Here is a 17,728-nt window from a genome sequence, read left to right on the forward strand (position 1 = left end):
CGCATGATTGCGGTAGGAAAATGCTACCACAAGCACTGCGATCAGTTCAGACGCCTTTCGATGTACTCGATTAATCTAATAAATAGCGGAGATGACGTAGGATGCGAGCGGCCAGGGGACGTTCTTTAAAAAATAGCGAGCGCATGTTTCGTTCGCTCGTTCAGACATAGAGGCGTCAATAGACCGCAAAGAGCGAGCGCTCTATTTAAATATCCGGCCCCTTTTTCTGAACGAGCGAGCGCAAATAGTGTCCTGCTCTGAATCAGGCCCAGAGTTCTGCAATGAAATGTCCTATGTATATAGGGCCTGATTCATCATGGATCGCAATCGGTCGATGGTGGGTATTGCGCATGCATATGCACCGCAGTGTGCTTGTGTGAGTAAGCATTGCGATCACCTACACAGATACAAAGCCATCGCAGAGTGAGTGACGTCAGGTCAGCATTTGGGGGTGGTGACAGGGGAATGGTCGGAGAAATGTCTGTGCCTGTCCGTCTGAACACCGTTGCATGGGCATGCATAAATTAGCGACTGCGACGGCATACGCAGCTTGTGTACTCACTGCGTTCGACGAGGTTACCGATTTCTGAGTAAGGTCAGAACTGTTGTATTTGTACGTGAGAGACCGATATTACAACTGTATACGCAGGACTGGAAGGTATTACGGATGTGCGAAAGCGGTAGTGGGCGTCTCCATGCTGGCTTTGGGTGTCTCTATACTAGCTTTGCAATTGCAGTCATTAGCATATTTACGCAGCATACCTGCATGTGTAATCGCAGCTGCAATCGTAATATCGATCCATAGTGAATGAGGCCCATAGTTTCTATATTATCATTTTCACGCTGGGCATCATCTTTTTAAAATGCTATGCTCTATCTGTGTATTTTACCAAGTAGGTGAAAGACTGAAAATTGTAGCGGACTCTTGTTAAATCACCTTATTCATTTTATTCTGTATCCAGAGGCCCCGGTGAAGATCATAAACACGAGTGATGACACGGAACACAAATCTATGAGCGGTGAGACTGTGGTTCTGTGCTGTGAGCTCTCCAGGGAGAACGCCCTGGTATGCTGGTACAGGGATGGAACGGAAGTGGAGGGGAGCGAGCGTATCAGGCTGGAGGCCGACGGGAGACGTCGCAGGTTGATCATTACATGTGCAAAGCCAGAGGACACTGGGGAGTATGTCTGTGACACTGGAGATGACTCTGTTTTCTACAATGTGATGGTGACAGGTCAGTGACAACTTTTATTGACACCCAGTGCTATTATCTATGTTGTAGATAGAAAGATACCTCTCATCAGTATATAAAGCATGTTAAAAGATAAATTCACACATCCATAACTTAAAATTTTTTCATTCTCACGACTACCACATAATTTTAGAATATTCTGATGAGAAGTGTATATTATCTATTTCGTCTGTTTCAAATATAGTTACTCTCTTTGCTGGGATATACAAAATTCAATATGGTGTATTTAATAATGTCCATGGGGAAATTCAAAAGTCACTAAAGAAAATAATTACTGTGCAGTACCGTAGATATTGCTATAAATGAATCCCTCCAATGGTTAGATCACTGCAAATATACATTTTCTTGAATTTATCACAAAAAAATAACTTCTGTATTTTCAGAGCCACCAGTGAAGATCTTGAACCCAGATGATGACACAGATGAGAGATGTCTTAGCGGGAAAGAGCTGATACTGAGTTGTGAGGTGTCTCGCGAGACCGCCCAGGTTCGCTGGTACAAAGATGGGGAGAGAGTGGAGGAGAGTGAGAGAATTAGGCTAGAGTCTGATGGAAGACATCGGAGGCTGGTCATTCTCGCCACACAGACAGACGACTCTGGAGAGTTTGTCTGTGATGCCGGAGACGATTCTATATTTTACAACGTGACGGTGACAGGTCAGAGAGTTTCCTGTATCAGTAGCTGTAAACCCCAACATAATAAATTGAATCTAGTGTAACTAATCTGGCTGTTACATGTGACAGAGAGCCTGATTCAGAGATGGACGCAATCTCTCACGGATCGCAATTGTGAAAATATGCTAATGACTCACTCGCCGTCCAGTGCTTGGAGACGCCCAGTGACCGCATCTCACATCCACCATTCACGCACAAAACTGGAAAATTGGAAACATCAAACACAGATCAGGCAGCCATCAGCTTTCAGCTGTCGCTAACATAGAGGGTCTCCAGATACTCAGAGTGCTCTACTGCTGCCAGCAAGAACGCAGTGACTATTTCATGGGCACCCAGTTAACGGTGTTTAAACGGTCCGACATGCCTGTGTATTTCTAACCACCCCCCGTTACCTTCCCCAAACGCTGACTGCAGAGCCGTAACTAGACTTTTTGGCGCCCTGTGCCAGAAGAGTATTGGCGCCCCCCCTATTTATTAAATAGGGAGATAACACCTGAAAAAGGGCCATGGCCTCATGGGGAAGGGCCAGGGAAGAGATAGGGGTATTTCTGGGGCAGCCAGGAGATGTTGGGGATAAAATAAGAGGCTACAAGTGAGAATGATAATAAACAGAAATTTGACAGGACCGAACAGTGCCCCCTGCCCTGCGGTGCCCTGTGCCATGGCACAGGTTACACTACCCTAGTTACCGCCCTGGCTGACTACCTGTCACTCACTTTGTGAGGGAATCCTCTGTGTGATCGTATTTGCAATGCAATCCCTGCGCGTGTGCAGTGCGGCTATACGCATGTGCAATGGCTAACAATCGTTCAATCTGCATAAATATCAGCATTGTGTCCATCTCTGAATCAGGCCCAGAGACCTAAAACAGTGACCAAAGGGCCGGAAATACAGGTGGGTGCGGCTATGGGCACGGCAAAGCCCGGGTGACCCCCTCCTCCGAGGTCCCTCACTTCAACTGCAAGATCCTCATTCAACTCTCCAAAGAGTGAGGGAAGTATCCATTCTGGATTATTTTCAGCTTTAACATGCATTAGAACACACAGCCCGAAGCCTCATATGTCAGGTATTTCACATTAAGCAAGATCCGCAGCAGATGGTTTATGAAGCAAGCAGGATGTGACCTCTACAGATCCACTATATAATGAATACCTTTGAAAGTATTTAGGGGTATATACCTAGCGCTCACTGAGGTATGGGCCTAATGATGAGCTGCAGACTAGGCAGAAATGTCCCACTTTCTCTAAGGATTTATTGTAAATAAACTGTCTGCGCTACTATTGTGCAATTGTTCCCACCATTATGGTATTTAATAAGGTATACACAACAAACTAGTAATGGTGCTGCAAATCTTTTTATTACCCTGGGGGCAATGATGTTATTTTACCTGGTGGTAGGGATTACGTATACTCCTTATAGTGATTCTTCCTGTTGGCTGTGCTCTAACTCTCCAGGCGGATAGGGATCTTCTTGTTGATAACTGATAACTTTGGTCTGCATTCCCTTGTGTGGGGAGCACACACCGGCATGGATGTCCGCAGTGGCTTCTGGGAACCAGTGAGCTTATAAGAAGATTTGCAGCACCACTACTAGTTTGTTATCTCAATTCCACTAATACAGCTTTGGCTTGTGTCCACTAATTACTGAAACAAACCCGACCCTTCCAAAGATGTATCGCTTTCATGGTGTTATTGCAACTTGTTCTATTGCAAATTCCCAAACTGTTGTAATTTATGTAGTTGTTAGCTCCTCTCCATTCTGTCATTGGTTCTTTTAATACATCTATTACTATTTTTATGAACAGCTTTAGAGATGATAGATAGGGAAAGCCATAAAGAGAGAAAATGATCAAGAACATTGTAAGAATATGATGTGAGTGATATGAGGAACATTATAGATTGCTGCACTATGTCACATGCATTCATTTCTTTGTACTAAAGCTTCCACGCCACTCTGTTCCTCATGTAGCATAGAATATGGAGGACATGTTTTGGGGGTATAGAAGAAAGACTCTCTTCTCTTATCTGTCTCATTCCAGACCCTCCTGTGAAAATAGTGAACACAAGTGATGATGTAGAGCACAAGTGTCTCATCGGAGAACGGGTGGTGCTGAGCTGTGAGGTTTCGAGGGAGAATGCCGAAGTATGCTGGTACAAGGATGGTGTGGAGGTGGAGGAGAGCGAGGGTGTTATATTGGAGTTGGATGGAAAACATCGCAGGTTAATTATCCCAAATGCCCAAGTGCAGGATTCGGGCGAGTTCTCCTGTGATGCCAGAGATGACTGTGTCTTCTATAATGTGGTTGTAACAGGTCAGTGACCCGATGAACAAAAACTAAATCCACTTTCTGAAATACATATACATAACTGCTACCTTCTGCATAGGAGGGTGCAGTTTATATGAACATTCTTATTTTGTGGGTTTACCTGTCATCTAAATTTATATAGTATAATCCATATCTAGTTAACCTTAAGAAATAATTGCTCAGCTATGCTTAGTACATGGTTTACGCTATATGCATAGGTTTACACTATTACTTTTGGCAGGCTATGAGCATACTCAGGGGTTTGTGTCTGCTACCCCTATATGATAGAGATGTTTTCCAACCTCTGATATTAGATCCTCTTATTTTAAATAAAAAAAATTCTGATCTTTCCAAACCTGGCCTCACCTAAGTACAGCCAAATGATCTTTCCCCCAATGATGTCAAACATGTCTTTTACCACTAGGCTAAATCCCAGACTACTGTTTTGTAAAAGGCTTATACTATTTCAGTACGGTTGTAAGTAGACTGAGGGATCATGGGGAATAAGCAGCAAATAATGAAACTGTACTGAATGGTGGGCCTGGTTCAGAGTGTACACAAAACCGATGGTTTGCGTACAATCCCATGCTCAGGATCTGTACTGCAAATGTGGCTACCATCCCCCCTAAGCCGCAGCATGATTGACATGCTGGGTGAACATTGGCCATTGAAGCTGCGTTTTCAAAAACGCTCCCTGTCGCCGCTCCTTTCCCGTCTCCAAAGTAACGCCCACAGCATAATTGACATACTGTGGCCATTTGAAGACGGTAAAGGGGCTGCGATGGGGAGTGTTTTCGAAAACGCAGCTTCACTGGCCCCAGAAGCGTGAATTTCATTCCCATCCCGTGTAACCTAAGGGTTACTCAGATGACCGAAGTTCACGCAAGTGATCCGATGGCCGTGTCCTCAGACACAGCAGTGCTTCACAGAAGCGGGCAAGAGGCATCTATTTACACAAAAAGCCTCCTGCAGTATTAGCATAATTTCGTATTGCCACTGTATATAAAGAAACAAGATAACAAGAATAGTTTAATGTTGTTACCCCGGATAAATGATCTAATTTTAAGATTTTTTTTTTAGTTTTGGTGCAGTTATGCTTTAATATTTACAATAGTCCAATACAAAACGAGCTAGGCTTGGAGTCCTTTAATGTTGTCCCAATCACTTTCCAGAACCCCCAGTAAAAATTGTGAACACTAACGATGACACAGAGCTGATGTACCTGACTGGGGAAGAAGTAGAATTGAGCTGTGAAGTGTCCAGGGAGAATGCCCAGGTGCACTGGTACAAGGATGGAGCTGAAGTGGAGGACATTGAGAACATCAGGCTGGAATCAGATGGAAGACATCGCAGGCTTATTATTCCCTCTGCGCAGATTCAGGACTCAGGAGAGTTTGTCTGTGATGCTAAAGACGATTCTATCTTTTACTATGTCAAAGTTATAGGTATGTTGTGAAGGGTGATGCATTACATCCTTGTTGCACAGTCGTGGTTCTCAAACTTTTTTCTGCTGTGACACACTGAAGAGTGACATACATCCACATACGTGATTTGAAAAAATATAAAAATAAATGTAAATAACCTTATTGACCGGCACTCGGAGTAATCAAAAAATGTGCCTGGGTGCCTTCCACATATGAAACATATGCACTGTATGTAACAATCTCCTGTATTGTCCCATAGGATGAGGGTCCTGGAGTGCCGCAAATACCGGAGATGGTCTTTAAGCAGCACAAATAGTGTATTAAATAGTCACATCTAAATATGTCAATGAAGCAGCTTAATACAGTTTGCCTACATTAACGTTTCTGTATACCTAGATACCGTCTTCAGGACAACAAAACCGAATCAAATGGACAAACAAGCATTTGATTCTATGTTTTGTTGCCCTGAAGTCTGTATCCAGGTATACCAAAACATTAACTTAGGCAAACTGTAATACAACCACACCAAAAACACCCATTCCAAAGCCCACAGTCCTAAAAGTTCATATACAATCACACCAAAAACATCCCTTGCCATCCCATCACACCAACCCAAAGCCCACAGTCCCAGAGTTCTTTAACACAACACATAATCACCCCCCCCCCCCACAACCACCACCACCACCTGTTTTCCCCCATTTTCTTATTTACCCCCAGTAAGTTTGCAAGATGTTTGTTGAGCGGCTGCTGCTGCAGTTTGCCTACACCATGTCTGATGCAGTCAGTGGAGCCGGGAAGAGTGGAAAATCACTCTCTCTGCCCTAGATGCTTCCTGTATCCATTACGTGGAGCAGGCAGTAGAGAAAGAAATATGCCTCTTTGCCCCTGATTGGCTGTGCGGCACCTGGCTGTTATTGGCTGTCATGACCCATTTCTACGCAACACACTCTTTGAGGACCGTGTTGTACAACAAGAGTGAATATAGAGGGTTCACCACAAGATGTAAACTATTGGTGAGCCACAAAAACAGGAAGACCAGATTAGAGTTTGCCAAACAACATCTAAAAAAGCCATTACAGTTCTGGAACAACATCCTATGGACAGATGAGACAAAGATCAACTTGTACCAGAGTGATGGGAAGAGAAGAGTATGGAGAAGGAAAAGAACTGCTCATGATCCAAAACATACCACCTCATCAGTGAAGCATGGTGGTGGTAGTGTCATGGCGTGGGCATGTATGGCTACCAATGGAACTGGTTCCCTTGTATTTATTGATGATGTGACTGCTGACAAAAGCAGCAGAATGTATTCTGAAGTGTTCGGGCAATATTATATGCTCATATTCAGTCAAATGCTTCAGAACTCATTGGACGGCGCTTCACAGTGCAGATGGACAATGACCCGAAGCATACTGCAAAAGCAACCAAAGAGTTTTTCAAGGCTAAAAAGTGTAATGTTATGCAATGGCCAAGTCAATCCCCTGACCTGAATCCGATTGAGCATGCATTTCACTTGATGAAGACAAAACTGAAGGGAAAATGCCCCAAGAACAAGCAGGAACTGAAGACATTTGCAGTAGAGGCCTGGCAGAGCATCACCAGGGATGAAACCCAGCGTCTGGTGATGTCTATGCGTTCCAGACTTCAGGCTGTAATTGCCTGCAAAGGATTTGCAACAAAGTATTAAAAAGTGAAAGTTAGATTTAGGATTGTTTAGTTTGTCCCATTACTTTTGGCCCCTTAAAAAGTGGGAGGCACATATAGAAACCGTTGTAATTCCTACATCGTTCACCTGATTTGGATGTAATTACCCTCAAATTAAATCTGAAAGTCTGCAGTTAAAGCACATCTTGTTTGTTTCATTTCAAAGCCATTGTGGTGGTGAATAGAGGCCAAAATATGAAAATTCTGTCAGTGTCCCAATATTTATGCACCTGACTGTATGTGCGTGAATATGTATATTTGTGACTATTTGTGCGACAGTACACATGTATGTGTATATGTGTGTGACTATATATGTAATCATCCAACCATCACAATTTTGTTGGGACAGTCCTATTTTTGGGGACTGTCCCACCCATGGCCTGGAAGAAAGGTAGGGAGGGCAGCGCAGCAGCTAGGGTAGCGATGTGCACTCCCCCAGTGTCAAATTAAATGAGTGCGTGATGTGTGACCATGACCCCAAATTCATATGTGTGTCCAAGACTTGCACACAAGGGCCTGATCACCGTGTCCCAAATGTTGTCCTTTAGGACCCCCACTATTAAGTACCCTGGGCCCCCCAAAGCCTTAATCCAGCTCTGCCTACAGGTGATGCAAAATAAATCCTACTGCTTCATTTCAATATCAGAATTTGTGATTTTTATTCTTTCTTGCCTTGGGACAAATAAATTAAAATGATGAAAGTTACAATAAGGTAATTTTAGCAACTCCTGCTTAATTTTAATATATCAGTTATGATATGTATGCAGATCAGTATTGTATGTATGTATGTATGGCAGAATTTGACCAAATCTTAAATTGTGGATTTGGAACATCTCTTCATTTATAGCAAAATTTTTTAAAAGTGAGCAAATAAACTTCTGTCAATAAAAGTTGCAAAATTAAATAATGTTGATGAATGCATAAATCCCTTTTGTGTAGAAATGACAGTGACATACACTACTATTGTCATCATCACAGCATTGTCCACTCTACTTCAGCATTGTCATCATACCACTCTCCTCCCATGTTCTCATCATCACACCATTCTCCTCCAATGTTCTTATCATCACAGCACTCTCCGCCCATATTGTCATCATCACACCACTCTCCTCCCATATTGTCATCTTCACCCCACTCTCCTCCGATATTGTCATCTTTACTCCACTCTCCTCCCATATTGACATCATCACGCCATTCTCCTCCCATATTGTCATCATCACACCATTCTCCTCCCATATTGTCATCATCACACCACTCTCCTCCCATATTGTCATCATCACACCACTCTCCTCCCATATTGTCATCATCACACCACTCTCCTCCCAAATTGTCATCATCACACCATCCTCCTCCCATATTGTCATCATCACACCTCTCTCCTCCATTATTGTTATCTTCACACCACTCTCCTCCCATATTGTCATCATCACACCACTCTCCTCCCATATTGTCATATTCACCCCACTCTCCTCCATTATTGTCATCACCACACCTCTCTCCTCCATTATTGTCATCTTCACCCCCACTCTCCTCCCATATTGTCATCATCATACTACTCTCCTCCCATATTGTCATCATCACACCACTCTCCTCCCATATTGTCATCATCACCACACCATTCCTCCCATATTGTCATTATCACACCTCTCTCCTCCCATATTGACATCATCACACCTCTCTCCTCCATTATTGTCATCACCACACCTCTCTCCTCCATTATTGTCATCATCACACCACTCTCTTCCCATATTGTCATCATCACACCACTCTCCTCCCATATTGTCATCATCACACCACTCTCCTCCCATGTTCTCATCATCACACCACTCTCCTCCCATATTGTCATTATCACACCATTGTCCTCCCATATTGTCATCATCACACCTCTCTCCTCCATTATTGTTATCTTCACACCACTCTCCTCCCATATTGTCATCATCACACCACTCTCCTCCCATATTGTCATATTCACCCCACTCTCCTCCCATATTGACATCATCACACCACTCTCCTCCATTATTGTCATCACCACACCACTCTCCTCCATTATTGTCATCACCACACCTCTCTCCTCCATTACTGTCATCTTCACCCCCACTCTCCTCCCATATTGTCATCATCACACCACTCTCCTCCCATATTGTCATCATCACCACACCATTCCTCCCATATTGTCATTATCACACCTCTCTCCTCCCATATTGACATCATCACACCTCTCTCCTCCATTATTGTCATCACCACACCTCTCTCCTCCATTATTGTCATCTTCACCCCACTCTCCCATATTGTCATCATCATACTACTCTCCTCCCATATTGTCATCATCACACCATTCTCCATTATTGTCATCACCACACCTCTCTCCTCCCATATTGTCATCATCATACTATTCTCCTCCCATATTGTCATCATCACACCTCTCTCCTCCCATATTCTCATCATCACACCTCTCTCCTCCCATGTTCACATCATCACCCCACTCTCCTCCCATGTTCTCATCATCACACCATTCTCCTCCCATATTGTCATCATCACACCACTCTCCTCCCATATTGTCATCATCACACCTCTCTCCTCCCATGTTCTCATCATCACACCACTCTCCTCCCATATTGTCATCATCACACCACTCTCCTCCCATGTTCTCATTATCACACCTCTCTCCTCCTATATTGTCATCATCACACCACTCTCCACCCATGTTCTCATTATCAGACCTCTCTCCTCCTATATTGTCATCATCACACCACTCTCCACCCATGTTCTCATTATCACACCTCTCTCCTCCCATATTGTCAACATCACGCATTTCTCCACCCATGTTCTCATTATCAAGTCACTCTCCAACCATATTGTCATCATCACACCACTTTCCACTATAGTGTTATCATAGACTGTAAACAACATAGGGCAGTACAACCCCAATGATAGCATGTATCCACATAAGACATGAAGCTATAGCTGCAAATATATATAGTTCTCAATTATGAAAATTCCCTCTATTATTTTGTTATTTCTTTAGAGCCACCAGTAAAATTTGTTAACACAAGTGAAGACACAGAACTGGAATCTGTGAGTGGGGAACCTGTGGAGCTGAGTTGCGAGGTGTCCAGGGATAACGCCCAAGTGCGGTGGTATCGAGATGGGGTGGAGGTAGAGGAGAGTGAAAACATCAGACTGGAGTCAGATGGGCGATTCCGGAGGCTGGTTATCAAGACCGCACAGCCGCATGATTCAGGAGAGTTTGTCTGCGATGCCGGAGATGATGCGGTGTTCTATAGTGTGCTGGTAACAGGTTAGTATAATTGTGTGTGCATGCAAGTAACCTGAAGCCAATTTATTTTGCCACATAAGATACCATCTCACAACACTGATCTGCAGGGCTGAAACTAGGGTGTTACGACATTTACCATGGCACAGGGCACCGCAGGTGAGGGGTGCGCTGTTTGGGCCTGTAAATTTTCTGCTTATAATCATTCTCACTAGCTCTTCCTCTGCTTTTTCCCCCGGCATCTCCTGGCCGCCCCTATCTCCTCTCTGGCCGACTCCCTCTTCATCTGGCCACCTCCCCAAGCACCTTCAGTCACTCTTTTATTTAACACACACAGCTATCTGGCTATACACAGGCCTCTTGCAGTGTATATGGGCCTCATGACCTCGTTATAGCACTCATTATAGATATACCAGTGCTCCTCATGCTTTGTCATCATCGTGATACCCAACACCGGTATTGTTATCATCATGCTATTCACCTCTAGGAGTGTCATCATCACACCAGTCTCCTCCCTATTGCTGGGTACACACTGGAGTGATGTCGTTCCGATTTAACCAAATTGGAATGACAAATCGTGCAGTGTGTATGCACAATATTCACACTTCCACGGTCGTATGCGACGTCATCAGGTTTGATGTGCTGCATCAAACCTGACTATATCGCGTGCTGTGCCATGCATGTTAATGAAGGACGGAACAATCACTCATTTCACCCTTTATTAATAGCTGCAATGTGGACCAGCAATCATGCGATGTCCAGGTGCCTCTGGAAATCGGCACGATTGCCAGTCACACAAGTATGTACCCGCCTTTATTGTCATTATTACACCATTTTTCTCCCATAGTGCCATCATCATACCATTCTTCTCTCATATTGTGGTCTATTTCTCATTACCATAAATATGTCACCAGCTGTCACAGATCTGGGAGCAGGGTAGGCAGCCTAAGGCTTCCTTCACACATGGACCCATGTGCAGTGGCACCACTCACCCTGGTGACACACGGTGCGAACCCCGGAGAGGGTAGTAGTGCGCATGTCTTCCGGCAAGAAAGGGGTGTGGCCTCGCGGGTAGGGGGCATGGCCTTGCCCAAGAACCCCCATTTTAGTCACTCTGGAGGTCCGGAGATGCGGACTGCCCCCGGGGACCAGCTTGTGTGCAGTGCCGTCTCCCTCACTGTGTCAGGAGCTGAGTGCTGCACGTAATGCTATAGTGCAGCACCCGGCTCCTGTCACTGAGGAGGAGTCGGCACTTTGGCGTCATCTCTCGGCAGGTGACACCCGGGTGCGTACCCGCACCCACCTTGTGATGCCACTGCCCATGTGCACTGCATTGCACACCCTGCACCAATAATATATTTATAAATATATATTATACTCAGCTCACGTATTGGAGAACACAGAATAACCTCATTTTATACAGTAAAAATATATATACAGTATAATATCTCCTTTAACTATGTTATTGTGAGTGGAAACTTCTACCCCAACTGCGCAAAATACAGCAAGGTTTTTGTAGAAAACATTTACTGTAATATGTAAAAATAAGAATGAAAAATGACCCATGATTCCATGATTCCTGCAGACATGTTCTTCTTTGTTACTGTACTGATAGGACAATAGTAACCACAAGTTAATTGAATGATTTGTGTAGCTTGTGTGACCTGCGTGGGAGAAAGGCATGTTAGTTTTTACCTGTTGTCATGGTAACCTGATATATGGCATCTGTGAGAGGGGCATAGTGATAGTTATGCAATGTGAAGGCGGTAAAGAGATAATGAAAATCCTTTAACATTTTTAATTTACTTGTTGCTTTCTAAACTGTGACCAGTAAGCCATTGATTTTGTCCTTTTACATTTGCATTTTAGTCCAATTTGTGTACTACCAAAAACTCATTGGGGGATCATTATAAAAACTGGTGCAGAGGTAGCAGTGAACAAAATATACTGTTGCCCATAGCAACCAAAGAAATTGTAGCTATAATTTTCTAATCCAGATTAGATTTTAAAAATGGGAGTCCCTATCTGATTGGTAGCCATAGGTAACCTTTTCTTACAGTTATGTCTGCACCTGTTTACATCCTTCATTTTCTTTTACATTATATTCCTTGTATTTAAATGTTTGTACTTGGAAAAAAAAAGGTTCTTAGCTGCCTAGAGATTAATTTACCAAATTCCAACATTTACAACATAATGATTTGTGAGAAATGAAATCATATTCTCCCTGTTCATTGCCTACATTTATATTTATCTGGTGGCCTGGTTGCATACTCAGGCATTGCCTCTGACTTCCATATTACACTCTTTCTTTAGGATGAATTCATGTCAATAGTCCCAACACAAGAGTTCTGTGGAATGGGGTTGGCTGTTTTGTTAGTGACAGTGGAGAACTGTGGTGCTTTGTGGGTTGGAAAGATTGTACTGCTATCTAAAACAAGGCTTATCATGTCCTCCCATGTCATCACTTCTCCTCATATTTCCCTTAAAGCCAAGAACCCCACAATGTTATAAGTCTTCAAGCCTGGTGCTTGGGGTCATCCTTGACTCAACACTCTGCTTTATACCTCACATGGTGCATGATGTATACATTTTTAGATGAAATCTGTGATCACCAGTATCTGTGATCACCGATATCCAGGAATACTTACCTGCAGGGACAGCTCTTCCGATAAGACCTGTCCCTTTCAGGTTTAAGACCCGGGTGTCCTATTGAGCATGCCTGGCCATTGCACCATCATAAATTCATAAGCAAAGGAGACAACCCACCCCAGGGCGTATTAATGCCCTTTTACGGCACTGGTGCGCAAGTTGTAGGTCAGGCCTCCTGCTGAGCTGCGGCGGGTCCTAGAGTAGTAATAATGCAGAACTAGGTGATTTAAAGGTATGTAAACACTACAGTTACTATTACTATGAGCCTGCATAGTGTGTGTGTGTGTGTGTGTGTGTGTGTGTGTGTGTGTGTGTGTGTGTTAAATAGTTCAAATAGGGATTATAATCAAAGCACAAGAGAATATGCTGCTGCTATGTTAGTAAAGCTGTCCATACACTCTACAATTATCGGGGTGGTCCGCCTGATATCGGCGAATCGCCCCGATAATTGTAGCGTGTGTGCGTGCGACCGAGGGTTAAATATTGCTCGGTCGGGCATGCCGGATTGTCCAGCATGCCCGTCCGATGCAATATTTACCCGGTAAACTGTCGGCCGCATCGGGCAGTGTATGCCCAGCCGCGGCTGACAGACAGACATTTCCTGTGTTCCTTCCTACGGAAGGAACAGGGAATAGTCTCTTCCCCCGGGGGCAGAGCGCGGATGTCGGGCTGATACACTGTGAGATTTCTTTCACAGTGAATGCCGGCGACATCTGCGGCTGGCAGGCGGCCAGATAAAATGTCTGTCGGTCTGACAGACATTTTATCTGGCCGTGTATGCCCAGCATTACTGTTAATAAATAAATAAATCCCTACTTATGATACTTATAATTATTACTATTATATAAAATGACAATTTTCTGCATGTTTGTTGGATCAGGAATACAGCATGTGATCTATTTGGTCACTCAGGCATTCTAAAAAGTGTCAGTGCGTTTACAGTATGATCAGTCTTCCGTAATTCGACAGCTGTTCAGGTTGCAGTGATTGCAGCTCAGGAGGAACATAAGTATATAGCAATGACATATTAATGTAGAAGTCAAGAGCCAGTCAGTCACATCTTTCAGACAGCATGGCTTTAGGGAGGCAGGAAATACAGGCATCCATTGACATCAGTATAAATGGTACACACCAATTTTCAGTCATTTCTTTAAGTGCATTGTCTACCTGACTGACAGAAGCTGTCCAGCCCTGTTCTAAGCATTCCCCTGGTTGTAATAGAAAGGTTTATGGAACGTTTTATGTCTTCTGCACTTTAGAGCAAAGATAAACGAAGTGTACTACATACTATTCATTACTGACTAATACATTTCTAAAAGGACAGTAACAAGAGACAAAATAAAAGGTTGATACAAAAATAGAAGTGATTGCAGAGGACAAAGGGCGTGCAAAGAGGAGATACGAAAGACAGAGGAAGAGCAATGGGGATAAATACAGTAGTAAGATAGGATGAGATGATGTATTTAGTTTACAAGTAAGCAAAAGAGCACTAATACAAGGCGGCATCTTATTACTCTCACTGTGTTAATTGCAGAAATACACTTTATTGTAAAAAGTATATTTTAACTTTTTTTCTCATTATAATGAAAAAATATTTTGAAATTACAATGTGTGTATCATTTGGTTTAGAAGTGCAGAGATCTGGTGCTGACTCGCTGCTCTGTTTGCTACCAGATACTAGCAGGCTGCAGTTACACAGTGGAGGGATGTAAAATTATCCCTCTCCCCATCCAATCTCAATAAGAGTGCCTGCTGACACTATTTGAAGATGGCGCTAGCTGTAGCCTTCAAGCTCCGGAAAAATAAATAAATTGGGGCTTGTTTGATGTCACAAGAGCGCTGTTCACATATAAACAGCAGTGTGTTGGCGATGCCTATGTAACACAGGAGATATCTGCAATATCTTTAGTGTAAACTCATTGATAAATGTAGCTCATACTAAAAGCCACGTGGATAGAGACATACTAAAAGCCACGTGGATAGAGACATACTAAAAGCCACGTGGATAGAGACATACTAAAAGCCACGTGGATAGAGACATACTAAAAGCCACGTGGATAGAGGGTACAGCAACAGATATCGCTGACAGAGAGGCAGTCAATAAAAGTATTTAGGATATATCTTTCTACAAGATTGTGTCAGATTGTGTCATGTAAACACAACAGTTACTATTACTATGAGCCTGCATACTGTGTGTGTGTGTGTGTGTGTGTGTGTGTGTGTGTGTGTGTGTGTGTGTGTGTGTGTGTGTGTGTGTGTGTGTGTGTGTGTGTGTGTGTGTGTGTGTGTGTTAAATAGTTCAAATAGGGATTATAATCAAAGCACAAGAGAATATGCTGCTGCTATGTTAGTAACTGTTAGTAACTGGAGGATATAATGAGTCATTTTTGCCAGCTTTAAAGGTATGAGCAGCATTACTTACTGTAGACTTTGGACTGCTGGCAATTGCGGATGCCTGTTTTTGTGTATATTTATCATATATCAAGACTTGTGACATTTTTATGTTAGTGCACTGAAGTTTTATGACTAACAATTTGTAGTTTATAGATAACCAGTTTCATGGTGTAATTCACAGCAACCACAAGTCTTCAGCTTCTTTAAAACTAACTCCATCATTACTCTCCCCCCCACACACCCCACTTGGCCAGATCAGGCCAATGATGTCCATGGTCACATTGCGTCAGTGAACCACAATGAACAGATCGGATTTGGAGCTCACATAGGGGCTGTGATTGCAATCTATTATGTACTTGCCCCTCCTCTGTGGGCTCCACAGAGAGATATGGACCCCAACAGTGCAGGGAAGCTGGGCCCAGCAGAGGGATTTCCATAATTCAGGTAAAGGTGTGGAGGTTATGCAAATGAATTACAAATGCTACATGAATTGCAAATGCTACATGGCTTCATTGCAGCTAGTTCAAATAAATGCTCTTTAACATATTTCAGCTTTTTAAGGAGACTTGACAAATAGTTAGGCATTGACATGAGAAATCGTTGGTGGAATCATGACAATCCAAAGCTTTGAAACTACTGTTTTATATTATAGTCCCACTTTAATGAATAGGATTTTTTTTTATGTTTTGATTTCCAGAGCCTCCTACAAAGATTGTTTTCCCGGAAGCTCGTTCGCAGGATCTGGAGTATGTTACAGAAGAGAGGGTGGAGCTGGTGATTGAAGTGTCAAATAGCAGTGGTGCTGTCCGCTGGTTTAAAGATGGGCTGGAAGTGGATGAAGATGATAATCTGCAGGTGATCTCAGATGGGTCCCGTCGTTGCTTGATCTTGCTAAAGGCCAGTGTGGAAGACTCTGGAGAATATATTTGTGACACAGATAGTGACTCCGTCACATTTGATGTGAAGATATCAGGTAAGGAAAAAACAGTTATGTTGATCAAATTCACCACCAGTCTTTTACTAATCCAATAAAACAGAACTATACACATCATGCCTACTGTGCCACAGTCCTCCCAATGCATAGTGAATACTTGTTGGTCACACCTAAAAATAGGGATCATTGATCCCTTTTTGGGACAGGTTACCATACACACAAGCATTCATAGTGATCTACTTTCACATGGCAGTGTTCTATGTGCACCCACGCATGTGGTTTTGGCTGTATGAAGGCGAAATCATGATTGGGCAGGAGAGTTAATGCTGCCAACAGACCTCAATGCCTCGGTGTACAGTAAATCTGTTCATAATAGGGATCAAGAATATCTAAGTTTAGGTGCATTAAAGCTGTGCTAAACATACACTAAGCACATTAAATTGGTCTCACTGGCATCTGAAAAGTGTCAGTAATACAAACTGGTCATTTTATAATGATATTAGACCTCAGCCATAATAGAAGTGTGTGAAACTACAGGATCCACATTTAGCGATCCTCAGAAACTAAACCAGTAAAAAGTGACGTCCACTGGATAATTGGCATAAAAGAACAACAAGGCCAAAGAGAAAAATATATATCAGATAAATAAAGTAGTCACCGTCTTTTTTCCTGAGCACCATGTTTCCTCTGGGAGAAATGAATTGCTCCTGTTTTTCATCCCCACCTCCTGATAGCACAATAGATTATTAATGCTCAGCACTCTCCAGTATATCAGCTTTGTAAGCTACGTGTTACATTGGCCAGTTGCATTAAAGCCATTAATGTCCTGGTAGAGTCTCTACAGTATTCAAACTTATATACAAATAATGTGAATGTGTGGCTCTCAGCTACAACATGGGTTTTTCATATTGGCTAGTGGACACATTGCTTTCAGTTTTGAACAAGAGCAAGAAAAGCACTCAGAGAATGCGCCCTGGGATAACTGACCCTTCAGCTTGCAAAGTGTTAACTGGGTGCTGGGGCCAAATGGTAAGCATCTTTACATAAATACAGGGATCAATAATCCCTGTAGTATTTTGAATTAATTTAATGAACCCATGAGGAATGACAGGGCAAA

The 17,728-nt window shown here is 43.0% G+C and overlaps 1 protein-coding gene across 1 annotated transcript in view; it reads left to right on the forward strand.

The window, feature by feature from the left end:
- Nucleotides 1-17,728, forward strand: part of OBSL1 (obscurin like cytoskeletal adaptor 1) — a 165,093-nt gene that overhangs the window by 72,444 nt on the left and 74,921 nt on the right. The window contains exons 10-15 of the mRNA XM_088472285.1: nucleotides 963-1,235; nucleotides 1,637-1,909; nucleotides 3,966-4,238; nucleotides 5,405-5,677; nucleotides 10,386-10,658; nucleotides 16,375-16,650. Coding sequence (XP_088328411.1) covers nucleotides 963-1,235; nucleotides 1,637-1,909; nucleotides 3,966-4,238; nucleotides 5,405-5,677; nucleotides 10,386-10,658; nucleotides 16,375-16,650 — 1,641 coding nt within the window. The remainder of the gene's footprint in view (nucleotides 1-962; nucleotides 1,236-1,636; nucleotides 1,910-3,965; nucleotides 4,239-5,404; nucleotides 5,678-10,385; nucleotides 10,659-16,374; nucleotides 16,651-17,728) is intronic.

Source organism: Taudactylus pleione, unplaced genomic scaffold (assembly GCF_031769625.1).
Source record: "Taudactylus pleione unplaced genomic scaffold, aTauple2 ptg000122l, whole genome shotgun sequence".
Lineage (NCBI taxonomy): Eukaryota > Metazoa > Chordata > Amphibia > Anura > Myobatrachidae > Taudactylus > Taudactylus pleione.